Below are 26,899 nucleotides of genomic sequence, written 5' to 3' on the forward strand. Positions count from 1 at the left end.
CATTTCAATCTTCATTCTTCTGATTGCTCAAGTTGGACCGTCTGCAACGTCAGCAATTGTGCCGGAACAGGTAGCGATGCACTAGATGCAGAAGGCAGGGGTCTCGGTACGCATAGACCTCGCAAGCGCGCGGTTGCCTGTTTCGCCATTAAGGACTGCTTTTTGCCGTTTGTGGACACTGTTACCGCAACCCTCGTTTATTCCTTTCCCCTTTTCTTCTTCAGGTGTTTCACCAGCTAGTGAAACTTTTAAAGCTAATCGTTGTTGCTAGTGCAGGAGTTAATGTCAACATTGGAGATGGCATTCCTATATGGGATTTTACGGTGGAACGAAATATCGTCAATTTCGATTTCCCTGATTTGGAAGATGTGACCCCCTTGGTTGAGCCTTTAGAAATGCCGTTGAACAGGAGGGAGGGGTCTCGGATGAATCGGACCATGGCTACACGTCCGATCATTCCAGCCACCGCAACGATCGTCGTGTCATCAGGCAGCATCTTCACCACTGGGAAAACCAATTTCTTCCTGAGAACTGTGACGAGGAAGCACAATAAATAATTCAAAACTGAATCCATCTTCCTATCCATAATTATACCGTGTCCATAATTCTTAAATCTAGAAAACAAAAAAATTCAAATTAAAAACCGAAAAAATGCGATGCATACAGCTCTGCAAACATCCCTTCACTCAGAAAACATCTCAGCCTGAAAACTTGTTCTTTCAAAACTCTCCTCCACTCCCAATTAATCCACGTCCCCTCGAGTCTCGCCATTCAGGAACTATTGCTACTCACTAAATTCCTGAACCGACTACACTAACCCGACTCCGCAGCGCCGATGTAATTCTACGTAACAGCCGGCAGAGGATGCCCCTGCACAGGTGAGACTTAAATTCCCAGCAGACAAATTCTATTAGACTCGAAATAGATAGAACTCAGAACGCGTGCGCTTGGCTAACCTGAAAAGTTCGAGCAAAACAATAATTAACTACATCAGGCATCCTTCTCCTCCTCCTCCCGCCACCCCTCTTCGTCGCAGACTGGTCAGCACCACCCCACTACTACTACCCACACTCAACCATCGATCGCTCCCTTCGATCGATCCTAAGCGTAAGGTAGTCTCCGATCTTTGAGTGGTCGGTGCACGTGCAGCGCGCTCTGACACACGAGGAGCGCGGACTAACATAATATTTCGCAGAAATTTCATGTCAGCAAAACTAAGGACCCGATCCAGTACTCTGACGTTCTTTCGGCACTCTCGTCGCGAACTTTGTATCAGTCAAATGGTGAGTGGGACTGTTTTCTTTATTTCTACCATTAATTCACTGCCATACGGATTCTATACTAATCTGACATATTCTTTTACTTATTGCCTAGCCCTATCTTCCTATATTTGTATTATTTATATCTACACCAAATTCGGCCTCTTCGCAACATTTGTAAATCAAATTTTTGTTTGGGGTAATGCATTTTTATGTTTCATTTAATATTTTCAACTGGATATGTATATCCAATTCCTATGTATATAAGAATTAACGCTTATCCTATGTTTTATATATATTTTTTCTAATTTATATCATCAATTATTTTTCTTATTCTTCTTCGACAAACTTGTCGAGCTATGCGTGCATGAGGAGCTTGCCTTCGTATACGCACCTAACGACGTCTCCATCGAAATCGGAACGTGACACTAGCATCGCCTTGAACCACTTCCTTGCACGTACTGCAGTATTTCGTTAGTCAGGCACATTTGTTCGGAATAAAAGAGCTCACGTTTCGAAAACATAGTTCCCGACTATGCTCGAGCTACCAGTACAAAAATCAACATCGATCCACCTTATCGGAATGTTTTTTAAAATTTCTCTTGCTAATTAATCGGTTCTATCAAAAGATCCATCTTCTCAGGGCACGTTCACGGGATAAGAAATACAAGAAGGACATCGCGTAGACTCGATGCTCGGTATATCAATGCCTGCATCTCTACTGTACGATGTGCCGCATACTGTCGTGCTATAGAAATTCTTCGGTAACACGAGGTTCTTCATCCACGAGACAAGAATTTTAAGGGTCATGAAGAATTTCGACTTTTTTTTTTTTCAAGGATTGCTCTACTGGCGCCAGGTCGCACGATCGGCGTTGAGATCCTGAGCGTGGACAATTGATCTTTCGAAGGGAATTCGGAGAAAAAGGATCTGTCGTAGAGAGTGAAGCGCTGCCGTAAGAAAAGGAAGAAAGAAGCTTCTGAAGGTAAGAGAGAAAAAAGGGGATACAAGATGAACGGAAGGGCTCGAGATGTAAGGTTAGGGATCGCCAGTCCCCCTCCAGAAGGACCTGACGAATTTCGATGGCCTCATAGCCAGGGTGGGGTGAAGGATAAACGAAGAATGCTAATTTGCGCGAGTCCTGTAGTTTGCCTGTCGCCGGTTGGCTGGCTACTGCTGATTAACGTCTCACGGGAGGATGAGATGAGCGACAGGCAGCAGGTACCTTTTTGCCTCTCTGGCTTCAGGCTTCTTGGGCTTCTGGGCTTGAGGACGTCCCACGTGCACCAAGGTGCCCATTAGCTGTCGCGCGGCTACCCTGCCTCCCGTGAGGACACTTTCCTCTTCGGTTGCCAAACAAGATCGGGTCCGATAGTATAGAGCATCGGTCGTCCAGGCCGATGATGATCTCGAGGAAGAGGATCCACTTGGTGGGTTGCCATGTGTGTCTATTTCCTGTGAGACCAGTAGGTTATGGCCGACTAGGAAGGGGATATTGCGTAATGAATCAAAAGAGGGGATAGAGGGTGAAAAAGAAAAACGAGAGGGAATTTGACGAAGGTTTTTGGACGACGTGATAATATCGATTCGATCCGAATAGCAGCTACCGGTGCCACGTGTGTATGTATGTATACGGTAGACCGTACGTTATAGTGCACGCACGGTATAAGGTGGTACACCTATAAGGAAGAGTCAGTCAAGTTCAGGGTCTTCCAGTTTCTCAACCGGCCCCCGACGGGGTGACTGCGTGCCGTAAATCGCGTCAAAATCGATCAGCTGATCGATCGCAAATACTCCTCCGAAGGAGTCTAGACAATATCCCTACCTAGTTGATCACAGGCTCCTTCGTTAGATCCGCAATGGACCGTTAGACCAGTCGAAGACGCCTCTTTGATTTCAGTGGTCCAGGCTCCCAGTATCACGAAGATTTTGGATCCTCCATAGAGACTGCTGATCTCGTGGCTACCTTGGCTCGTGGACCCAGCACGCGAGCACTCTCGCGCTCTGCGCATTGGAAAGAGGAGGAGGACTCGGTCCAGAAGGGCTGCCAGAGAAATAAGATGAACGCGAGTGCACCAGGAGAAGAGGAGAGGAATAAATTAGGGAGGCCGAGAGTGGCGGCTGCAGCTGCCCTACCAAAAACTCATTGGACCTGCCCGGACCTTGGCCCTTGCATGGATGGATGCTGGACCTCCTTTCGTTTCTTTATTATATTTATATTTCTTCCTTCGTTTACCAGACGTACCTACTCTCTACGTGCGCGCACATAGCTACATAACCTTACCTGTGTACCCTACACGTTCAAGGATTCTAATGATCCAGTAAAGTGAGGCTCGCGCCGTGAATTCCAATGTATTTCGCCATAGGATCCAGGGGCACTTTACGTGAAAGAGAGAAGATCGTTAGTGGCATTGCAATGTTGCGTGCGTCCGCTAACCGAGCCCACGACGACGCCGTGCGTCGTTCTTTCGCGACACTCTCCGGCCCCTTTTACGGCGCACCTTCAAACCTGTTCGAAACAACGACCATTTTCATGCGGATGCAACAACAAGACGCGCGCATACACACCGATTATCCTCAAAGTAGCCGATAGTGCCTCGTGAGAGGGAGCAAGAGGGAGCAAGAGGGAGCAAGAGGAGAGAGTGAGAGTGAGCGAGAAAGGGAAAGATGAAGGAAGAGAAAGAATGTTGATAGGTACAGGGAGTACGGAGGAAAAGCCAAAGGAGCTGTCCCCGAGGACGTTGACACTTTTGCGAGCTCGCTTATTCATGCAACCACGTCGGTACCCGAGATTCAACCTCAAACCACGGCGCTTGCGTTTTACGTCAGCGCAACGTCATCCAAAGAGCCTCGTCTTATCATCGTCCTCTTGCTATTCAATCGCGACCCATTTCGCTCCCCCGGTACCGTATCACCGATAGCCGAAGGACTAGAGCAAGATCAGCCTTGGGCTGTTCTGGGCGACGACGGTGCAAGGGATAGTACGAATCGTAGGCATCTTGAGGATCCTACAGGAAGCATAACTCTTGCGATGAACCTGCGTCTATGAGGCATGGGTGCGGGGTGGGGAGGGAGTCAATGTAAACACGTGAAACGAGAGGGAGAGAGAGAGAGAGAGAGACATGGAAATTTGGAATGTAAATGGAAATCGACGCGGTCTACCTATAATATGCTAAGCGAACGGACGGATAGCGGATCGATGGATCGGATCGATAAGAGGACGGGCACGGAGCACCGATGTATGTATTTGTGTTCGGGGCATGCATAATCCTGCCTCCCATTACGTCGATCAGAGGAATAAAGGAGAATAAAATACATTTGGTTAGGTGTAGACGGACGGCCACGACGTACTCCTTCTCTACGTATATAAAGAGGAGGAGGATCAGCGCGGCTTTCAGTTCGCCACCGAAAACCCTTAAGGATCGATCCTGAACTTGGATTACAGTGTCACGCTTGATCCGATCTGTGTTGACACGTATCCTTAACCTGTTTTACATTATTTTCTCTACATCGACGCGTCTTTTCCGCGATCGTTTATCGTCATTTCGTTCGACCCCTCTATACCCGTTTCGTTCCTCCTGCCACTCCCCGCCCTCCCTTACGATCCTCCGATTTATTCTCTCCTCACTGGACCAACTGCTCCTCTCACAGATATTTCGAGTCGACACTCGCCGCGGTACGACGTGACGAGGACGACGCTGTAAGATGACCGGATGGTGGACGGTAGCCGCCACTGGGCTCTTGGCCATTGTAATTTACTTCGCGTTCTTCTGGAGGATCAACTGGGTCAGAGTGAGTATCCGATTGGTGGGCTGAGCAGCTTGTGTTTCCTTTGGAATAAATAATACGACTTCCTTTACTCGACAACGAAGGACCTGAGGGGACGCGCGGGCTCGAATAAGTTGGGAGCTTACGTTGTACCCAAAAATCGTAAGATCGGCAAACTGCCTCCGGTTTACCCGAACGGCTGGTTCGGCCTGATGGAAAGTTCTCAGCTGAAACGTGGACAAGTCAGGCATGTAGCTGCTCTGGGAGAGAATTTCGCCGTCTTCAGGTATACTCGCAGGAGTCGTACGTTTGACTGATTCTGTTTTCTTTTCACCTATTTCATTGCTTACCAATATTTATGACGCACGTGGATTTCGCAGGAGCGAGAAAGGAGTCGTTAGTATCCTGGACGCGTATTGTCCCCACCTGGGGGCCAACATGGGGGAAGGTGGTAAGGTCCGAGGTGATTGTCTCGAGTGTCCTTTTCATGGTTGGCTGTTCCGTGGAGAAGATGGTCGATGTCAGAGTATACCCTATGCCGAAAAAGGTAAGTGTCCATTAAATCAATATAAAAATGATCTGTAATGAGTATTTTAAAAAGAGACTATTCTATATTCAGTACCGGAGATAGCAAAAACAAGAGCCTGGGACAGTTGCGAGGTGAACCAATTGATCTTCGTCTGGTATCATGCAGAATCAGCGGAACCAGAATGGCGACCGGAGCCTCTCGAGGAAATTTCAAATGGTAATTGGCGCTACCAGGGTCGCAACGAGTTTCTGGTAAATAGCCATATACAGGTAGGTTCACCAGTGATGTCTCGTGACAATTTATTCCAGTGATATATTCATAGCTAATGGATTTACCATATAATCCCATTACAGGAAATACCGGAAAACGGTGCGGACTGGGCTCATCTCAGTGCTGTACACGGACCCGCAATGTTTTTCAGTGAAACTTTGCCATGGCTAGCCAGGCATTCCTGGACAGCTGCAGCCTGGGCACCGAGAGAAACCTCTGCACCGGAAACAGCCGTGAAAACAACCCAATCAAATGAGACCTCGACCCTGAGCCAAAATGGTACCGGAAACGAGCCTAAGAAATACATCGAGAAAAACGACAAGCACAGAGCAACGATGCGTCTTCGTCATAGTTTAGTTCTCCTGGAGAAAATTTCCATCATTCAGCTGAACGTCAAGGCGGAACAAATCGGCCCAGGCTACGTTGAACTGTTAGTAGACACCGCCCTTGGTCCCATGTGCATCCTGCAAACCGTCACCCCTGTGGAGCCGCTGCTACAGCGCGTGACGCACCTGATGTTTGCACCAGTCCTCTTGGCACCCTACGCCAGTCTCGTTTTCCTCGGAGAGAGTATCATGTTCGAGAGGGACGTGGCAGTTTGGAATCACAAGAAATTCGAGAGACGACCACTCCTCGTCAGAGAGGACCGCACCATCCTGGCATACAGACGCTGGTATTCACAATTCTACTCGCCGCGCAGTCCTACCTATCACTCGGCTACGCGTAGTCTTCGGTGGTGATGCTGAAGTGTATCTCATTCTTTCTTCATTAAAATAGATAAACTCAGTACGTGCTATATATTTGTAAATACAGGGTGACGCTATTTACGTATTTATACTTAGGTATAGTTCGAGTTGTCGCTGTAACGTAGAAGCCTCAGTGTAAGGCTTACGCCGTAAGGGGCTGCTACGTCATCTTCGTATTGTAAATATCTTTACTAGATACATTATATAGCCTTATAAATGTAAAAGAAAATAATTTTTGTTTCTAAAGTGATTTTTCGAATTTATAAGTTATTGATTGGTCCTTTTATTTACCAAAAACAATGTCCGTTTATGCATAAATATACTACATATTGCACGCATTTACCTCGTACGTAATACGCAGAACGCGAGTCTCGTTCTCGTACTACCTTTCAATCATACAGGCATATATATATATTTGTATATTCGCACACATATATCTATATGTTATCACAGAGTACACTTTGCTCTAGAGGATCTAACAGCTGTCCCTTACAGCTGTCGCTTTTGTGCGTTCGCCAGGCGCTGAACTATTCAGTCACGTAATCGTTGCAGCGATATCCTGACTCCTAGTTTATTTAGATACCAAAATAGGTCAGACTCGTTCCACGGGACAAACTAGAAACGTGTTATTGCTCCCAATGTTGGCCTCAGTCTCCAGGTTCTATCCTCAAGCTACGTCAAATAAACTGCACGACTTCCTCGTTCTTTTTATCTCGAAACCTTCAACTTCTTTTCAGATCCATCTTATTCTTCTTATTTTCCGACCTCTCACTGCACAACGAATTGCTTATAATTACGAATCGCACGTAGCTTCTTCCGTAAACCCGTAACTAGATCGCTTGGCTGCATCACAATAGAGATGTCACGACCTACTGCAGAGAGACGATCGCCTGCTGTGCATTCAAAAAGATTCAGGGGCCGTCCATTGACCTCAGTTAAGGTCCAGCTAACCGTTGTACCTGGACGAGCCTCTGGATCGGCTGCTGGAGTTCGCAGAGTAACGTCTCGACGTTGTACCGCTTCGCTCATTCCAATGACCTCGTTGCCATTGACCTCCAAGCCAAAACTCTCATCGTCTGATCGTCTGTTTAGAAGCAATGCACGTCCATGAGGCAGCCTTCGGATTCCCAGCTTCACCTGAACACATATTTAGCCATCTTTTGCCATTCTGATGACACGCGATTTCTGATATGAGCTCTCTCTAGCGTTAACGATCTTTGAAGTACTCACGTATGGTGTCGTTCGACTTTTGAGGATGTTACGAATTACTGCTACTCGTGGAACAGAGACTCCAGCCACACTGACAACCCTGTCCCCCACGTGCAGGACGTTGTACGAGAATCCAAAGTCTCCGCGCTTCCAACCGGCGATGCTGAATGTTTTTCAATAATGGCAACACCCATGTTTATTAGATTAGTATAGTCAAATATAGAGAGGAAAGAATCTTCGTTTAGATGTTGGGACGCTTTCTTACTAGACAGCACCGAAGATGTCGACGAAGGCGATATTGTCTTTGCAGTAACGTCGACCTAAGAGTAGCCGTACTCCACTGGGATGATTCATTTCTCGACCGAGTTCCAGAAATTGCTGTTGCCTAAGCGTCAGCCGCATGTTCGCATTTGAATTCTCCACGTGAGATAGGCCTGGAGCTTGAGTCTGATGGTTTCTCGGGTTGTCCGTGATCGCCGGGGAGCTTCTGTACTCAATCAGGGCTGTATAGTGATCGTCAGAACTTTCCGAGGAACCTGGTTCCCTGAGGACCCTCGTTACACCTCCCGTAGGTGAGTATGAGGTCGCCAGAAAGAGACTTTCGTAACTCGAATTTTCCTCATCTGTACTAGGATTTGGAATGACTCTCGGGGACGGAATCGGCGGAGTTCTCTGAGGAAGTTGAGGTCTAGGTCGACGTTCCTCCACAGCTACAAGATCAAAGGTGAACACAGAGGGTGTTGTATCTGCCCTGACTTCACGAATTGCACTTGATGTACTAGCTACATTAGCTACCTCGAACCTTGCAGCCCCTGTACTTCTCGGCATATTCGACGACCTGAAAAAAGAAATTCATTAAACAATCTTTTCACTAAAATTAGCTTTTTTCTCATTCCGCATATCAAAGTACCCAGGTGTAGGTGCCGGCGGTGGAGGCAATGGGCTAGTCGGGTCCCTCGTCGCGAGACGTTCAGGTCCCTTGGAATAGACATTCTCCTTAGGTTTCAGAATTTTCATATCCGTAAGCTTACGCGTTACAACCCGCACCCAGTCGTACATCAACTGATAAGTCGGAGCTGCCAATCTGAGGACCCGGTCATCATTGAAGTTGACACAAAACTCAAAATCGTGTCTCTGGGTGGCGCATAGTGTTGGAGATAAATGTAATGCGTTTCTCAAGGACATGGTCCACGTAGGCGAGTGCGCTGCTACGTCCTTTTGATCTGGGAAACCCTCGAGACGCGGTTCGCTGTCGTCGTGCACGCAGAAAACAACCCAGAACCTATTGACTTCTTTGTCGCTTTTCTCAGCGCGTCTCAGCCAGCCATTCATGTGAATCTCACGAAACAGTATAGAGCCTTCTGTACTCGATGAACTCTCCATCTCGTAGCTCAGGTTTCACTACGTGTGGTTACCGAATCTCGAGGGTCCTGTTACCTGCGTAACGAACTACGAAGTGTGACGTGTCGCAGAATGGACGGATGAATTATTTTATATGGACGAATTAAAACTTCATACTGCTACGTAGATACTCATTATAAATCTTTGAACTGTATGTGGAGAGAATTACGTCTCTTTCTCATTCGATTATATCACTTATGTCCTTCTTTAAATTACGAGTTTTCTGCTTCTAGCTGTTGAAGGTCGTAACCTGCATACAAAAAGAAAAATTAAGATTTATTAGATAAATTACTATATATAATCACAATCTCATAAATTCACATTCACGGAAGATATAGAAACTAACGTGATTCCCCGCACAAAATAATAGGAACGCAGCAACAAGCGGATGAGTCACCTAACGCGTCTTATAAAAGAAGCATGAATATTAACGGTTTCTCTTGAATGAGCCAATATCTCAGGAACATGTAGGCATATAGAATGCGCTTCCATATACTCCAACTGGCTCAGAGTAAATACAAGATGGATGTATATGTATGGAGAGGCAGTGAAGTGCATTCGCAACATGCAGCAAGCAGAGTTCAGAGTGCAGCAAAGACTTCATCATGATTATAGAATTTCCAAGAACATCTTTCGTCTCATGTCTCAAGTCACGGCGCGCAACTGCTTGCGCTGCGCAAACATCCAAGGAGAAACGTGCACGCGCGATTAAGAATTGTATGAGGAACCGAAATAGCAGACCCCACACGAGACTGCAATTACAGACACGCCATACTGCACACGACGATCCTGAATGCAGACGGTGGAGCAGTAATGCAGTCAAGGAGGATGAAGGAAAAATTAGTCCTCCCGCTTGGATATTTAGGTCGGACCATAAGGAACCAACGTAATACGAAGAAACTATGGAATATGGAATATTTGGAACACTGGAAAAACACTGTTTGAAATTGTAAGGAAGTAGAGAGCGAAATAAACACGTGTCCTCTATTATGGACATATATGTACTTACTTGCGCGAGTATCCGAGTAGGAGTGGCACTTATCTACTAGTCTTGATGTTTTGATGAACACTTTATGCAGAAAACTGTTCTCGATTATAGATAGAAGCTCGATCTTCCGTACAGGAGATTAAATGTTGATCTTTCTGGCTGAGGGGCTACCAGTCACTGCCAGCTGAAGACGTGAGGGGACTAGGACTCACAAGAGACACGACCAGCTGCGACCATCTTGTCACGTCGAAGTACCGCGAGATTCAACTAACAATTAAACATTTTGAACTTTACGATAGATTGATTGTATGGTGAATGGAATTCTTTCATTTTTATTTTGATATAGTATGATTTTGACGTTTCTTTTCTGTCGATAATGAGACACGTTTATTGGAACAAGATGGCGTTTTTACGATTCTTTTTTTTTTAAATTTTGAACCTAGCGCCATCTATGAGGTAGTAATGAAAGATTGATGGACAATCATTAGGAAATTGTTACTTTATTTTGTGTAGATACATTATTACGGCTTTACAATTGTGCTAATCTCACTTTCTCTTCTGACACTACCACTTGTGATAGTTTGTTTAGTTTCTTGTTGAATTTCAATTCCGCTTTTTCAGTCGTTACGGTGTCTGAACTTTGGGCTATGTATAGTCCGACGACTTTCTTCTTAAGTTTTTTAAGAGATATTTCTCCTTTGGTGGATACTATCTCCAAAATAGTACCCTTCCAATTGAATTTAATATTATCACTAACGCCATTCTGTTCAATCAATATTGAAGAATCAAGTTTTTTGTTAGAATCTCCATTTTTTCTCTTTGCAGTAAAATTATCTTCTTCGTTATTCTCTGATTCTGATAACTTTCTTTTCTTCGAGTTTGTCTTTGTCTTGTCTTCTTGAATGCTTGTAACTTCTGTACTATTATTGTATTCTGGTTCATTTTTACGTTTCTTCTTCTTCTTCTTTTCCTCTTGAGTCGAATCTCCATTTTCCCTTGAGAGATTTTCATTATTTTGATTCTCTGCAACATTGTTCTCTCCTGGATCTACAGTATGTGCCTTGTCTGATTTTCCTTCATTATTTTCTTTCTGACCATTCTTAGTACTTCCTACTGCTTCCTTGAAAGCTTCTTCCATTTTTGCCCATATACTTTCAACCACAGCCATATTGGTTCTATTACCAAAGACATTCTTAATAAAATTTAAAAACTTTGCTTTCTTCCTTGGAATATTTTCATATTTGGACATCGTGTTCAACATGTCCCGTTCAGCCTTAGAAAGGTTGTTAGAGGTTGTCAGCAAATTCTGCACGATATTAATCCAATCTTGCTGCTTTTTCTCACCCTTATTTGTACCAGGTTTTGGTACATAGTCTTTGCCACCGTATCTCTCATTCTCAGTAATACATTTTGTATGTGCCACATACTCGTCAGCCCTTTAATCAAACTTTTGTAAATTACAACTGATTCATTTTTATTACATGAACTTCTTAGTACTTACCAAAAATCTTTTAAACAATCCACACATGTAAGAGAAGCAGGATTTCGGCATTTAAACTGATAATGCTTAGCAACTTGAGGTTTTTTTAGGCTCTCACCACAATTGTTACAGGTAAAGTAAACCATCCTGAGTAATATGCGTTAGGTTAACCGAGACTGATGGAAAGACACTAAAATTTCTCCATAGGAACCTCAACAAAGATTTCTTTAATGATTGCCTTATAATGTAATAATTAGTCTATACTAATTAAATATTGTATACTTGATCCACAATTGTAAGGAAAAACAAGTAATTGAAAAGTGTACAGGGGAAAGACACGTGTTCTTCGATCGTGGTGGCGTCAACCGCAGAAAATAAAAATATCAAACCTTTCTCACAACCTAATCTGACAGAACCTAACCTAAGTTAAAGCGGCGAATGAATATGGCGTATCGATGTCAGTTTCGTAAACGGTGAAGTGTTTTCTCAAAGAATACTATTTGTGTAAAGATGATACCTTTCAAAGATTAATAAGTTTCATCACTTCTTTGAGACCCATTGCTGTGATTTAGTATTGTTCAATAGTGCTTAGCGTACACGACATTTCATTGATAACCAAGCAAAAGCCATTATGATACCTAACTTTATTTACTAGACATTTAAGTTTTCGCTTTTGCAACGTATTTACTAATTCGATTACCCTAGTAGTCGCGTGTATAATTATAAGGATTTTTATACCTCTGCACTGTTAATACAAGTTGATGCTAATTTCAATATGTTGCAGATTTGTATTTGTACTGTGTCTATAATTCAATGCTTCGGTATGTATTAACTTTTAATGTTCAAATTATATTCTTTGCAGAATGCATACTGTCATTAATTTCATTATGTGATTTGTTCATAGCACAATACACTTTCAGAACTTGTATTATCTTGGATAGGAAGTTTGTTGTTTGAAACTTCAAGATGTCTAACAACATAAAGAAACATCGTACTCAGTACTCTTCGCTTAACCAGCTGAATGATGAATCTAAAATCTCGTATAAGGGTAAAAGACCATGGGATGTCTACAAGAGACTCTCTACCATACGAAGCTTGGCAGACAAACATAGAGCAACAGGAAATGAAGAACAGGCATATATATTCTTTAAACGCTGGCTTAATTGTGTCAATTGGTTAAAAACTACTAAGGAGTATAAAGATGATAAAGTGATTTACGCAACCAGTTTTCCAGACAGTCAGGTAAAACATGTCTATGAAAGTACACTATCCTGAGTTTCATCCTATAAAATAGTAACACAATTATAATGACTTTTGTATATAGGTGAATGAGGTGAAAAAGACAATCGATGACCTTGGTCAAAGTCTTCAAAAATGTTATAACATTGAAAATAACATAAAAGCATCTGCAATAAGTGATACGATTAGCGATATGCAACTAGATATAGAACCTTTGAGTGAAAAAGATATTAATGCACTTGGTAAAGACTTAATCCTGAGTTTCCCTGAAACTCCCACAGAAGATCCACTAACAGGCGATTCTGATGAGACCATTACTTGTGTCCAACTTTATCAACTAATGCAGAAATTGGAAAATAGAATTTTACTTATCGATATTAGAGGGGCAGAAGATTTTCAATCCTCGCAGATAAATTCCAATAGAATCATAAACATTCCTGCAAGTCAAATAAAACTGGGGTAAGCAACCTTTAGAAAATATGTCTATATTTAGGTTCTTTGAAGCAAGGACCTTGATTGCAAGAAACTTTTTATGACAATCTTTTTAGCGTGCTAGCAAGCCATTTCGAAAAATATTTACGAAAAGATAAACACGCCTTAGAGCTATTCAAATGTCGCGGAGCGCAATATGTGGACACTGTGGTTCTACTAGATTGGAATACGAATCAGAAATCATTGTCTAGTAGCAATCGTTTAACTGTATTCAAGAAGATTCTAAAAGAATGGGACCCCGGAATGCCGTATAAGAAGATAACCATCTTGGATGGGGGTTATTCTGAATGGTTAAACAGTTATCCAGCCTTCACCACAAATCCTAACATAAAATCGCCGAATACGCATGAGGACGCGATGGATGAGATTTTAGAAGAGGTCGAGTATCCAGACTGGTTGCATTCAGACGACGAAGATAATCCATTAAAATCAATGCAAATTAAGCCAATGCCTCCAAGAAACCTGAAGCCCAATTTGTCAGATATAAAGCAGACGGTGCGAGATAAACCATCTCTAGAAAATCAGGTGATGGATAACACTAGATCTTCCTACATCATCAGCAACACACATTCCCACACGAATTACCCTGATCATGCTCAATCTTACGCGGACTCGAACAAATTCAAGCACATAGAAAATATATTTGATTTGCAAGAAAATCAGAAGAAAACTTCACATTCTTTGAAGAACGAATCTAGTGATGTTGATATCGTTCTTATTGAACAGGATGAAAAGACCTTGCAATCTAAAAAATCATCAAACAAATCATCTATAAATGAGTCGACAATTCCAAAGCCAATTGTAGATCGGAGTAGCAAGCCTACATCTTTAACAATGAATAATAACGACTCCGAAGCTGTAATGGTTCTGATGAGACGACTTAATGAAGTCACCAAGAGTCAAGAAAAATATGAGAAAGTGAAATTCAATCTCGAAAGCGAGCTCTTTCGGAGGTACGACGATGAGACTCGATATTCGAATGAGGAACACGAAATAGAATCTCGTATTAATCAGCTGGGATCGAATTTGGAAGATATGGTAAGATCGTAGTGGCGTCTTTCAGTCTATGCGTGTTCTTGTAATCTACGTTGCATCTTTAGTTGCATTATATCTTCTTTATTTTAGAGAAAGCAAAATCCTGAGATCAGACAGGAATTAGCGAAATTCCAAAAGGACGACGTAATATTGAATCCTGCTCATCAGAAGGAAAAGGTTAAATTGGATTTGAGTATCGGTTCTGCAGAGCAAAGACTCAGAGAAATAGCTATTGAACGAAAAAAACTTTATGGGTATGTAAGTGATAGTAATCGACTGTTATCGTTGCATTTTTCTAAAATGAATCTTTGAATTGGCAGAAAAGTGCCTGAGAGAGAAGAGAAGAAAAAGTTCCTGATTAAGAAACCGAATGAGGATGAGATACACAAGGAACCTTTGAAGATGGATGGACCATCTAGCAATGGTGGTCTCAAACGCTCTTATTCTAGTCCAAACCTTGCGCAGGTAAAGAAGTTAAAACTTCAACATCAAGTAAATATCGCTTCTCGTTCGCCTATTTAGAAAGGTTGTTTGAAATTCTATACTGAACGTCCAAATCGATGTTAACAAACACACTTAGTCATACGCACTGAACTCTAGATTCATTTTTCCCCCTAGATTATTTGTTTTGCATCAATACTTTCACTAATGAGTACTTCTTATTCGTGTCGACTATTATAAAGAATTTCAAACATTCTACTCGCTACGCAAAAGGGTAACGTGTGAAATAGCCCGATTGTAGTTCTATAAATTATACAATTTGGATCATTAGCTATCAGAAATTCTTTCAAGAATACAGCAATATTTATCTGGTGTTAAAATTCCCTAGAGGCATTTCACGGTTGTTACCCTATCTATCTGTTTAATATAAGAAAAGTAAATTCTTTTTCTTTATATAATTTTTGTTTACAACAAACTTCACATTAGCTGGATGATCGAAAAGTACCTGAAGTGGACAGATCTTCAAAACCCCAACAGCAGAATAATCGGAACCAAGCTGGTCTAAACAACAACAGCAATGTCAAATATGCGCCAATAAGTTGGCGAGATCGTGAGCAAAGAATGGATCCAGTTTTTCGAACTGTGGTAAATATTTAAACGACCTTTTTCTTTATTATCAGTTCCGTCCAAGAAAAATAAGCGAACCACTGAGTACGATGTGCGTTGTTCAAAGATGATCTCAATACTTTCGATTAAAGATTACAGTGACATCCACATACACGTAGCGATGCTTATCATACAAATAAAAGGAGCCCAGTTTGATAGCAAAAATGGGATTACAGCACAATCTCAATTAACTTGAAATCTACATGCGGTTAATCGTTTAACTCATAGAAGAGATTGTTAATTGAAAAAATCATGACAAATAGTACAATATACTCGAAACGTTAACATTTTAGTTCTAGACAATGACGTATCATTCAGCTAATACTTAGCCACTGACGTTTGATGCTAATACCACTAAAGGGATTTGCTTTCTGCCAAACAGTCACGTTTTGGCTTGTGGCTTACCCGGGGTAGCAAAAGTCAATATAACGATCAGATTATTATTACGAATGAAGAAGTTCACGCTTATTTCGTAATATATTTTGTTTTTCTTAATATCGATAATACTGACATGGATTTAATGTCGCTCGACACTGATAAGTATCTATTTTGCCACTGAAATGCAGAATTGTTCTAAGTAGAAGCGATTATCAACCGATAGGTGCACTTGGCAAATTAAGTGTTTATTATAAACTGTATTATGTACTATCACAAAGCAGGGTATGATAGCATGTTCACGTGACGTTACGTTCGTGTGAGATAACTAATTTATCAAGTGCCAGTTGCCTGGCAGCTCTCAGGCTTAGAGATTCGGCCTCTCGCGATACCAAAATTCAATCCGCGACACGTTAAAATGATCAACCGCAAAAGTCACATCATTTTATTCACTAGTCGCTGATTCGGTAATAATTTGAGTAACGCAGAATCCGCCCTTATAGTACTTTAACGAGTGGGAAGATGGTTCAAATAAAATTCTTCAACGTAGTTGACAACAGCAACCCTGTGAGTATCTAAACGTTTTATCTGTATACGCCGCAGAAAAGAAGCAAATGTTACTTCGTTTGGCTATTTCAATTTTTAATATTTGCCAAGAGATAAGAACGAGAAGCGAGTGGATTTTGTAGATTTCTGGTAAGGTACTTCTGTCTGGCCTTGCTCCTTATCATTGGAGAAGTCAGATAGCGTCATTTACCAAGTTATTCAATAAGCATCTGATATATCGCACTGTCTTAGATATTAAGATGTCCCTTTACATTGGCATCGTCGTCTTGATAGGCAAATCAAACAGCTCACTCGGTGTCCTCCAGAAAGTCGTCTCCAACGGCTGCGGCTTTCACAATCAGCAGTGTCAGTCTCTCAGCATTGAACATCCAAAACGCGTATACATCAGCCAACTCATTTGAACTTTGGCAAGCTCAACTGAATAATCCTGGCGCGTGTATCTACTAATTGGAGCACATTAAATAAAAGACATGCACGTGTATATGGAAATAGTCGGCATGAATGAGGCTTCCCAATCCAATTCCATCCAATGACCACTGTTTGCTACAGACCGCTGCAAACCTCAGGAAGCGACTGTCCAAACAACCTCAGCTACCTCCAAATACTCGCCGTTACGTTTTGTTTGAAAACTCTTTAATTCCTATGGATCCCGCCTCTTTCGCAAGATAGTAATTGCGAAACTCGAATTATAACGAATTTAAATACTCGACCTTGTGATATAATTGTGCGCGTTTAATTAAAAATTTCTATTAAAAACTTAGTGGCTTGCGATTGTCGCTTTTTTATCTACTGACCTAATAAAATGGTAGAGCGTGTCGATCCGCTTAAAGACTTTTTGACAAACTTTATAGCGGGTCATCTTTGCTTTTTGTAATGTGAAACAGTTTGCGGATATCGTGGCTTACTAAAAAATATGGTTTATATAAAGTTACATAAGAAACTCTCACCTCAGTATATCGTCAATTATTTTAAAAAGGTATACTTGTGTTTATTTTCTAGCCGCAAATTAATATTAAGGTACAATATAAGTTTTTCATAATTGATTATTAATTATGCCAATCATTTTTCTCTGTTAACAGCATCCGGGCATCACGGGACTGAAAAACCTGGGTAACTCTTGTTATATGAACAGCATAATACAATGCTTGAGTAATACTGCTTGCCTGGCCAAATACTTCAATGATAATATGTACCTGGATGAACTCAATACTAGCAATGAAAACGGAACGCAAGGTCAGGTTGCCGAGGAAGTCGCCCAGGTGATCAAAGCACTCTGGAGAGGACAGTACAAGAGTATATCACCGCGCGATCTCAAAGTATGTTGCGTTAATATCAAATTTTAATTCAAATGCAATACAATATATTTTTACATAATTTTAATCATTAGGTAGTCATTGGTCAATATAAACTACAATTTGAGAGTTACGAACAGCAAGATTCTCATGAATTTCTGACATTTCTCTTGGATTGGATGCACAATGATCTCAAGCGGGTAAGTGAGTCGTGGTCTTCTTTCAAAGTCATCATTAGTATTTATATATTAATTAAATATTTATTGATCATTTGTTTGATCGATCAGAAAGTGAAAGTGCGCATTGACAGACCACTGAGTGTGGCTGAAAAAGAATGGGACAAGGCAATGGGAAATCAGAGATCAATCATATCCGATCTCTTCTTTGGACAGCTGAGATCAAGTATTTTTTGTGCGACATGTGGAAATAGTAGTACCACGTATGAGACCTTCAATAGCCTCACAATGTCCCTACCTCATTCTAACAGATGTACACTAAATGTAAGTATATACAATTAATCTGCATTCCAATGCTTATTAGGTAACTCTATATTGGTTTCCTAATGTTCTTTTACTCTAGGACTGTATCAAAAAATTCGTAAGCGGGCAAAAGGTGTCCGGCTGGAAGTGTCCAAGTTGCAAGGTAGCGCGCGAGGCTACAAAGAAATTTGACTTTGTAAAACTTGCTCCCATAGTGGTAGTGCATTTGAATCGCTTCGGCGAAAGTGACGGGTGGCTCGAGAAGAGAAATACGGCTGTTGACTTTCCTCTGACTGGATTCAACCTGAAACCATATTTGGTGACGGATGGTGATAATACGACAACGGCAACCAATCCGCATCATTATAACTACAACCTCTATGCCATGTCAAATCATTATGGAACAATGGAAGGCGGCCATTATACTGCCTTCTGCAGAAGTGCTACTCAGAATAAGTGAGTTTTTATTATTCAAATAGCAAAGTATAAGATTAATGTCATTTTACACATATAAAACTGCCGTAATTCGTCTCTTTAGGTGGTACAAGTACGATGACCATACTGTGACCGAAGTCTCACCTGGCCAAGTGAAATCACAGAATGCCAGTGCTTACCTTCTCTTCTACACATCCTTTCCAAATGATCCTTATACATTCATTTAACGACTAAATCTATAAATTACTACTAAACCTTAACACGAGGTTGGCGCGCGTAGCTTACTTATACACGAAGCTTCCATAGATTTACAAGGACAGAATTTTATACGTGTATAAAACGTAATATACGATAGTACTGCGTTGTCTTTTAAGAGGGATGCTGATCTAGATAAAAATGCTTGCCAACCTTGTAAATATGTAAATACGAACGGAGGAATAAGATACGTTTAGTTCAAGCTTAGCTCGGGCACGCTTATTGATAGCCATTTTTTATCGATACTTTGTTATCAAAAATATTTGATAACAATTACCTCGATTAATTAGATAAAATTGTTATTATCCTTTCATTCGAGCTTTATACTTGTTCAGAGTTGCATTTATTTTGTATGTCGGGTCAACGAATTTGGATTTCCTTTTATCTTTTTCTCTAACACCTATTTCTTCTTACCCTCAGTCTTTACATATTTCAAATATGTACATTCCTTCTGAAACCTTTTTTTCCTCATTTTTGTGTTCAGAGATGTAAAGATTATGATTTATCAAGTAAGATGAAACAAGTCTCAATTAAAGCGCGAGACAACGGCCCCTATGTATTGTGTCACTTGGTACATATGTAATTATTGTACATTATTATATGAAGATTATTTAAGGTACAGTGCTTGTAACACTGGCCACAAATAAAATATAACTTTGAAACTTTTTCAAAACTATTCGTTATCTCTTATAGAAATACCAGAAAATGATTCTACGATATTTCAATTAACTTTAATTGTACGTTTCGAATATGAGGAAAACATTTGAAAATCGATAGTAGGTAAAATAGTCGCCCAATGAAAAATTCACATTTTGTCCTCAATCTTCCAAGGTACGTTATTGTTTTTGCTGAGCTCAAAAGATGGTGCTTCGAATATCAAATAAATTTCGACGCCACCGTTAAGCTCCCGAACGCCACCCCCAATAAGGACTCTCGTGAAACACGCGCTCTACGTATGACTGCACGCATTCGAGAATCTGCGAAATACGAGAATCAAGGCGTCTATTTTTCGCGCCTTTCGTATTGCCGTGTTTGTATCGCGTTTGTAAAACATCTTTATCCAAGGCCCAAAGAAAATTTAAGAAAAGAAAACTGAGTGTGTACGAGCAACAGACGAAACCAGAAAATCATTGCAGAAAGAAATAACAAATACGGGGTAAGCAGTATTAAACTTCTTTTGGTATCTTTTGAAGAAGTTAGTAAACATACATTTTCTTATTTTATCATATCTATTATTGATTGGCAATCATCGTTGACTTAAAAATTCAAGTCGTCATTTCCGTTAGGGCGGTTTTTGTTGAAGTAAATTTTCTTAATATTGCATCATAAGCAATTATTCAGTTACGAATATTTTATTCTTTGTCCTATTTCTTTCTTATCTTCCTGAGCGTATCTTATATCGTCAGACCGGATCTTGCAGGTTTGTTCTTAATATATAACTTGCATATGTTTTATCATTTATAAGGATGTAATCATAAAAAATTATTTCCTTCAGTTCGAAGATAGGTGTAAATAGGCAATGAATTTTTGCATATATTTGACTATCATTCAAAGATTTCAATACTTTCATTATTCGAAGATGTTGCGCACATAATTATTCTTGTTTACAGTGCAACAGTTGTAACAGTTGAAGAACGAGTAGAAAGCTTACTAAAAAAGAAAAATGGCTGTAATTGTCACATGTAATCTTATCAAACTGACTTCTTTTTAATAGTCTGCTTTCGGCGGCAATACCCCGAATTCTCAATGTTTTGACTAAGATTTGGCGGGAGGACAGATTTATCACGGCTTGGGTTGCGCGCGACATCTTGCAAAACTTTTTTCTCTTTACAACAAGTTGACACCGATACGCGGCGCTACAGTATTAATTATATTGTCAGCCATTGATGAAAAAGATGTCATTAAAGACAAAAGCATTCTTTATTTCCAAAATGAAGGGGATGAAAATTATATGGACGTAGACGAAGTTGTGCATAAAATTAGGCGTTACGTCAAACGATATGAATTTCCAAAATTGCAAAATTTTTGCATGGGTGGAAAACTGCAGGCGCAATCACACTGCCTCCATTGCATTAAAAATGTTTTTTATTTTGAATGGAAATTGGCAGGAATCGATTGAATGAGATAGCCTCTGATTAGAAAGAGAGATGACGAACGAGCATGATTGATTCCTGGAAATATATTAGTTAAGTTTCGATCTGGGAGGCTCGTTCCAGAATAGAGCATAGGATAGTATCATGCTCCCTGTTTTTGTGCGACCTGCGCATCTGAGCTATCGGGCTAGATGTTGGAAGTGGGAGGACAGGCGTACGACTGACGATTCGCGCGAGTGAAACGGTAATGGCAGGCGGCAGAGGTGATTCCTAACAAATGGCTCTCTCTGAGGTGCAAAATTTGGCTGCAATCATCAGCAACAATGCTCTCGCTGTTGGCAAGGTATTCACGTGCATCGGTGGTATATTTCGTGATATGAACGCCAGTGTCCTTTCATCGGGAGGTTTAAAACCACTTTCTCAACCCGGGAGCTCGGGGCTACCGCAATAAAACGGCAATTGCGACGTACCGCTGCGACTCTAAATCAACTGTCAAAGTTCTCGAATCGTCCCAAGATAGTTCGTGCCGGTTCCCGAGTGTATTGGAAATTTACGAGTTTTTGTGAATTAACTGATGCTTGATTATTCTTACTTGCAACTTCTTGCGTTTTCGCGTGGACCTGATTTTAACCAAGATATAACGTTGTGGTTTCCCGGCCTATGTGCCGGAAGATAATTCGTTGGAAAATAACTTGGCAAAAGAGTCATAGTGCTTTTCTGTTAGCAGATCGAACACGGGATCAGTATGTTCGATACGTCAGCCGGCAATCGGGCTACGGACGATCTCCGTAATGAATCTAATCCCTGGAGCTATGACTTACTGGGTGGAAATACCAAAGCCAAGGTAAGTCTACATTGAGGAATTAAATTTTAGGTATGTATAATGTGTTCGTGTCTCTGGGTACTATAGGGGAACATGGAGGATGACGATAGCCAGGATATGAACAATTCGATGATCAATGATCTGGTGGCCAAGATTCTTGAAGACGACTCTATTGTCAGTGATGACACATATGCAAATATTTATAATGGAAATTCCTTCCAATATCAGAATGAGTTACAGCCATCTCGAATGGGCAAAGTCAGAGACAGTACAACTTCCTGTCCTGTTGAGTTTAGTACGTCCCACATGGGTTATTCTTTTGGAAAATTGTCCAATGGCATTCCTGATACGACTGAGGAGGAATGTGAATACACAAACATTTGTGGTGGACTGAATAATCTAAGTCTTAATGTTTGCATGGATAAAGGAAATCCTTATTCCAATGGGCTTGTGGCTAACTTACAAAGATCAGAACAACAGCACAATGCACTGAGTCCCAGCGACAGAGTTTTATGTAACAACAGAAACTATGTGCCTCTCTCGAATGGATTATTAACTACTACAAATGGATTAAATTATAACGCGCAACCCTCTAATTGGTCTGAGAACTTAATTACGCGAGATTATTCCAAAGACTTATTTGGCAACTATCAACAAATGGCACCACGTACTAACCCAGACTTCAACTTCAACGTAGCTCTGAATCTAGCTCTGGATTCACCTGAAGGAATGGTCTTAAATGAAATGGATGTACATGGCAACATGGGACAGAACGCTCCCCCAAATCCGCACAGCAATCCAATAATGAACGTTCACGATTCATATAACGTGACGGCCACTAGCCAAAGCTACAGGCCCAGTTCAGCTATGACTGACCTTAGTGCAGACTCAGGTTTCCTGTCAAATTCGCCATTGCAACACTTTTCACCTGCAGACACAGCTTTACAAAATTGTTTTCCCAATAATTTCCCACGTAACAATTTTGAGGAATATAAGGACTTACAGGAACCGACTCTTTTGAACATGGGAAACATCGGGCTACATAACGAACAACTTTTTCTCCAACAACAGGCTCATAATTACAAACTGGAGAGACCAGTAGATCAGAATTACAAACGCATAGTCAATCGCTATCCAACTCTTAATGATTTTGCCGTATCATCGTCAACTGATATGGTATCTAATGACAATTCAGTGTCAAGTAACCTTGAGCAGAGAATCGATAATAACCTGCTCAAGGTGCTCAGTCCAAAATCAAAACAAAAGGAACAACAGTACTCGCCCATAGGATTCCCCAGGAACCTGAGCTCTCGAAACATGGAACAACCATCCATGAAATATAACTATCAGACAACTAATGGTTATCAGCGTTACACTGCCAACAACATGGAGAGCTTGAAGTCCATTCCACAAAATGTCATAAATTATCAGAATGGCCTTAAACGAGCTAATACTGTAAATGCATACAAAAAGGATGCCTACGACCTGGCCAAAGATATTGGCTATCCTGCTGGGACGCATCTGGCACACAGAGTGAGTGGACCATCCATGGATAATGATATTCTGAATCATCTCTTCAAACAACGTCGTCAGCAGATGCAGGGAATGAGTGGAATTCCTCCAAACGACGTTCTCTTCAATACAGGACTGATGCAAGGAACCACTACAAGAGGAACTGTCTTTCCTTCTGTGATGCCAGTTGCAGTTCAAGTTCCGGTTCCTCCATTACATCCTGTCCTTTTTGGTGGTGGACTTGGCATGAGAAACGGCGCTGGAGCTGCCAGACGTTCTGGTCCAGCCAGTATACTGCACATGAGACTTGAGCAGACTTACGAACAGTTCAAGCAACTTGAAAAGGAACGTAAAAAGTGCGAGGCTGGATTGGCTGCTCAGTTTCCTGGGAAGAGAGTGACCAGCGCCAACAATATTCCAATACCACGTCTCCAGGGTAATCCTTCACGAGTTGATCGTCTTATCATTGATCATTTGCGAGAGCACGCACGCGTCATTACTCTGATTGCAAAAGTGAGTACTAAAAATATTTATACAATTTTAATAAAGTAATTCTTCACTTAAATGATGCTTAACTCAAACTATCGTATCACGTCTATGAGAACTGGGCTATAATTTTGATATTTAAATAACCTTATATAAAACGATATTTCCACAGATGGAACGTTTACGCGGTGCCACGATGAACCAACGTGTTCACAAGGCCATGGAATATTGGCTAGAGGCTATCAAGTTCGTTCAGGAATGCCGAAAACAGGAAATCACCAATGCTGCCCAACGCCAGAAGGAGAATCCTCACTGCATCCCCATTCACAACGAGAAAGGTAAGTTTTACTTTTTAACAACTTTAAATACTATCAATTGTGGATACACGAAATACACAAAATCAAACGGTCACAACAGTGACGACAGTCTCTAAGAGGAAGGAAGTCAAATGCAAGCCGAAATACTCTTTCCACTTGCAGACATTCTAGGTCTCGCCAGTAGTATTCATCTGCTGACCAAGGCTTCGCGCTTCGCTAGAACCGGTATGTATAACGCAATGCAGGCTACGCTACTGCACAACACGGATATAGAAAAGAAAATCGTGGAAACCTCCAAAGACGCGATACTCGAAGCAAAACAAACTGAGGATCAACAACAGCAGCAGCAGCAACAGAACGTCATTGCGAGTGTCGCCAGTTACACCAGCAGTACCTAGCAAAATCGTCAAAAATCCTGCATTGTTCCGTGCGAGGAAGTGCGCCAGGGAAAGCTCGCTTATTTTGCTTCAAATTCGTACCAGGAAAGCTCCCCGTCTGAGCCGCTTTTACAATTGATTTCCCAAAGCGCGCCGACTCACCCAGCCTGAGCTTTTTTTTCCACCGGTTAACTGGCGTTTTTGAACTTGGTGCTATGATAGTAAGCGACGTCGAGCAACAACGCAATTTCGGGTTCGTTATTCGCGAGCATGCACAAAGGAAGAATCTGAAGAGAACGGGGAAGTACTATTTTCACAGAAGAAGAGTCAAACTCTGAGGGGAAATTTTTCAAGTGAAAGGATCAATGGTACTAAACGAAATAATGTTCCGAAAATTCTTTTTAAATATGGCAATTCGCAACGCACTCGCAAATATAACGACACGTCACGACGCTCTAACGTGTTGCAGTGGTGGAAAAAAATCGAAAAAAAATGGAGAAACATAAAAGAGCTTCGCGTCGTATTATATAACATTTTTACACGTCAATCGTGATTCCGTAGTTTTTTAAAAGCGTGTAGCCGTCGATTCAATCGAACTGTGACCTGTATCCGGAGAAATCAGTTCGCGGCATTTTACATTCGACATGTACACGAGATAACACATATTGCGATCACCGGAAACGTAATTATTGTAGAAACCGGTGCGAAACCGTCGAGGTCACTGTCGAGGAAGATACGCACCGTAAGACTGAGGATTCTCCTCAACGTCTTTAGGTTGACATGAAGAAGTAAACGTCAGTAAAGAATGTACCCATATCAGCCAGGGCTGAAATCCCTCGTATCCTCGGTCCGGTCGAATCTTCACATGTCGCAACAAAGAAAAAACAGCTCCGACCATTATTGGCTTAGGTAGAGACCTGGGTCTTTCTGATCTAGGCTAAATTTTACGAGTGTGTTAGTCCAGACGCTAGAAAACGATTTTTTAGAATAGTTAAATGTGGCCTTCCTTAAGTGTGCGACCCAAAATGTGTGTCAAGTAGTAAGTATTTCGATGAACGACGAAAAAGAAAAAAAAAAACAATTTTCGAACGACGGAATGGCGACCGGAGGACTGGCCGGAGTATCAAGAGTTCAAAAATTCGAAATGAAAGAAAAAAATGAAACGACAATCAGAAATGTATTACAAAGAAAACGTATAAACGAAAAGGATGAATATACGTTAGGATCGAGTCCTTCCTGAGTCCTCGAGTGCCATTTTTTTTCGGCCGTCGCTCCGATCGACATAGATTATAATCCGATATCGATGTTACAAAGCAATCCGAATGCTGTCCACTGTACCGTATTACGTATTACGTGTATACACGTATATCTATATGATTGTAATTCGCGTGGTTGCGCAATATCGACAACACTCCTCACGTTTCACGCTCAATCGCAGACACACTCATTACATGATGTACAAGGCACACGTGCTGGAGAATGCGAATGTACATTCTTGGAATGTTAGACACACACACAAACACTGACTCGACATTACACAAATTAATGCATTGAATTATAGGACGTAAAACTAAACCTATATTAACTCGTAAGTGATGGGTCTACTACGTTATATTGGAATGCGGTACGAAAGTTAAAAAAAGAAAAGAAATATCGTAATACCCGCAAAGGAGCGGGAAAATTTCAAACTTCTTAACTCTATAAACGACTAGTAAGTTTTATCGTAAATGGCTGACTCGCTGAAAAGTTTTAGTATTTCCTATCGCGTACCGAGTTACGACGCGTTTGATAAAAAAAAAAGTTTTGGCTTAGATTTTTTATGGAATTTTCGGTCCCGCGGGCTCCGACTTTAACTGATCGCCGATATATGTACGTAATATATCCGCTAATTAACGAACCTTCCTAGATCCGACTCTCGCCGTGAAAATATCTTATAACTATATAGAAGAGGCCTTGCTGATATCTAAGACCCTTGCCATGGGACCCTATCGAGATGATTTACATCTGCCGGAAACAAAAATAAAATCTCATGTTATTCACTCTCGGGACTTCTTTCAAAGTGAATCTTCGAATTATCAAGGGCACTTTTGCAACACACATGCATTATTCACTTCATGCACAGGCGCACTTGCACTATAAACAAAAATATTATCATCCACACAAACACATAAAGTAACGCGCTCACTCAAGAGTCACTACCATTTTTACTAGGCGAGGGACACAGTGCGCTGTTCGTTTTTAACTTTTTTACGATTTGCCAGTAAACGATCGCGCGGCCGTAGTTTTCTGCCAGGCGCGGGAAAGCAATGTATTTTGAGCAACTTTAGTACCTAAATATACCCCCCCCCCCCCCCCAAAAAAAAGG

The 26,899-nt window shown here is 41.4% G+C and overlaps 5 protein-coding genes across 14 annotated transcripts; 3 read left to right on the plus strand and 2 right to left on the minus strand.

Annotated features, from left to right (window-relative positions):
- The first annotated feature begins 1,068 nt into the window (after positions 1–1,068).
- Positions 1,069–6,822, plus strand: LOC107270451 (cholesterol 7-desaturase). 4 transcript variants are annotated; one of them, XM_025087803.1, is made up of 7 exons: positions 1,069–1,283; positions 2,099–2,214; positions 4,911–5,051; positions 5,132–5,313; positions 5,408–5,574; positions 5,647–5,825; positions 5,910–6,822. In XM_025087803.1, the coding sequence occupies exons 3-7, from the start codon at positions 4,965–4,967 to the stop codon at positions 6,564–6,566; spliced, it is 1,272 nt and encodes a 423-aa protein (XP_024943571.1). In that variant the 5' UTR covers positions 1,069–1,283; positions 2,099–2,214; positions 4,911–4,964; the 3' UTR covers positions 6,567–6,822. The 4 variants fall into 4 exon arrangements, with proteins under 4 accessions (XP_024943571.1, XP_015600969.1, XP_024943569.1 ...); XM_015745483.2 differs by having other exon boundaries at positions 1,070–1,283; positions 2,099–2,244; XM_025087801.1 differs by having other exon boundaries at positions 1,071–1,283; positions 2,099–2,244; positions 3,160–5,051.
- Positions 6,823–6,831: 9 nt separating this feature from the next.
- On the minus strand, positions 6,832–10,334 carry LOC107270450. 2 transcript variants are annotated; one of them, XM_015745480.2, is made up of 5 exons: positions 10,192–10,334; positions 8,692–9,432; positions 8,047–8,619; positions 7,803–7,944; positions 6,832–7,709 (listed from the first exon to the last, which is right to left on the minus strand). In XM_015745480.2, exons 2-5 carry the CDS (start codon positions 9,162–9,164, stop codon positions 7,341–7,343), a joined length of 1,557 nt encoding a protein of 518 aa, XP_015600966.1. In that variant the 5' UTR covers positions 9,165–9,432; positions 10,192–10,334; the 3' UTR covers positions 6,832–7,340. The 2 variants fall into 2 exon arrangements, with proteins under 2 accessions (XP_015600966.1, XP_015600967.1); XM_015745481.2 differs by lacking the exon at positions 10,192–10,334 and adding an exon at positions 9,529–9,656.
- A 319-nt stretch (positions 10,335–10,653) lies between these two features.
- LOC107270453 (cell growth-regulating nucleolar protein) lies at positions 10,654–12,028 on the minus strand. The gene is made up of 2 exons (XM_015745484.2): positions 11,672–12,028; positions 10,654–11,606 (listed from the first exon to the last, which is right to left on the minus strand). The coding sequence occupies exons 1-2, from the start codon at positions 11,794–11,796 to the stop codon at positions 10,700–10,702; spliced, it is 1,032 nt and encodes a 343-aa protein (XP_015600970.1). The 5' UTR covers positions 11,797–12,028; the 3' UTR covers positions 10,654–10,699.
- A 23-nt stretch (positions 12,029–12,051) lies between these two features.
- Positions 12,052–19,600, plus strand: LOC107270449 (ubiquitin carboxyl-terminal hydrolase 8). 3 transcript variants are annotated; one of them, XM_025087798.1, is made up of 13 exons: positions 12,052–12,123; positions 12,435–12,471; positions 12,555–12,892; positions 12,975–13,348; positions 13,438–14,419; positions 14,507–14,670; positions 14,737–14,908; positions 15,344–15,502; positions 17,545–17,781; positions 17,853–17,957; positions 18,045–18,257; positions 18,337–18,692; positions 18,775–19,600. In XM_025087798.1, the coding sequence occupies exons 3-13, from the start codon at positions 12,617–12,619 to the stop codon at positions 18,896–18,898; spliced, it is 3,162 nt and encodes a 1,053-aa protein (XP_024943566.1). In that variant the 5' UTR covers positions 12,052–12,123; positions 12,435–12,471; positions 12,555–12,616; the 3' UTR covers positions 18,899–19,600. The 3 variants fall into 3 exon arrangements, with proteins under 3 accessions (XP_024943566.1, XP_024943567.1, XP_024943568.1); XM_025087799.1 differs by having other exon boundaries at positions 12,066–12,123; positions 12,571–12,892; XM_025087800.1 differs by lacking the exon at positions 12,052–12,123 and having other exon boundaries at positions 12,214–12,471; positions 14,737–14,881.
- A 303-nt stretch (positions 19,601–19,903) lies between these two features.
- On the plus strand, positions 19,904–26,888 carry LOC107270458. 4 transcript variants are annotated; one of them, XM_015745497.2, is made up of 5 exons: positions 19,904–20,082; positions 21,747–21,863; positions 21,930–23,867; positions 24,013–24,178; positions 24,320–26,888. In XM_015745497.2, exons 2-5 carry the CDS (start codon positions 21,765–21,767, stop codon positions 24,553–24,555), a joined length of 2,439 nt encoding a protein of 812 aa, XP_015600983.1. In that variant the 5' UTR covers positions 19,904–20,082; positions 21,747–21,764; the 3' UTR covers positions 24,556–26,888. The 4 variants fall into 4 exon arrangements, with proteins under 4 accessions (XP_015600983.1, XP_024943549.1, XP_015600981.1 ...); XM_025087781.1 differs by lacking the exon at positions 19,904–20,082 and adding an exon at positions 21,112–21,362 and having other exon boundaries at positions 21,744–21,863; positions 21,930–23,790; positions 24,320–24,472; XM_015745495.2 differs by lacking the exon at positions 19,904–20,082 and adding an exon at positions 21,113–21,362 and having other exon boundaries at positions 21,744–21,863.
- Positions 26,889–26,899: the final 11 nt, after the last annotated feature.

Source organism: Cephus cinctus, unplaced genomic scaffold (genome assembly GCF_000341935.2).
Source record: "Cephus cinctus unplaced genomic scaffold, Ccin1 Ccin1_scaffold0767, whole genome shotgun sequence".
NCBI lineage: Eukaryota > Metazoa > Arthropoda > Insecta > Hymenoptera > Cephidae > Cephus > Cephus cinctus.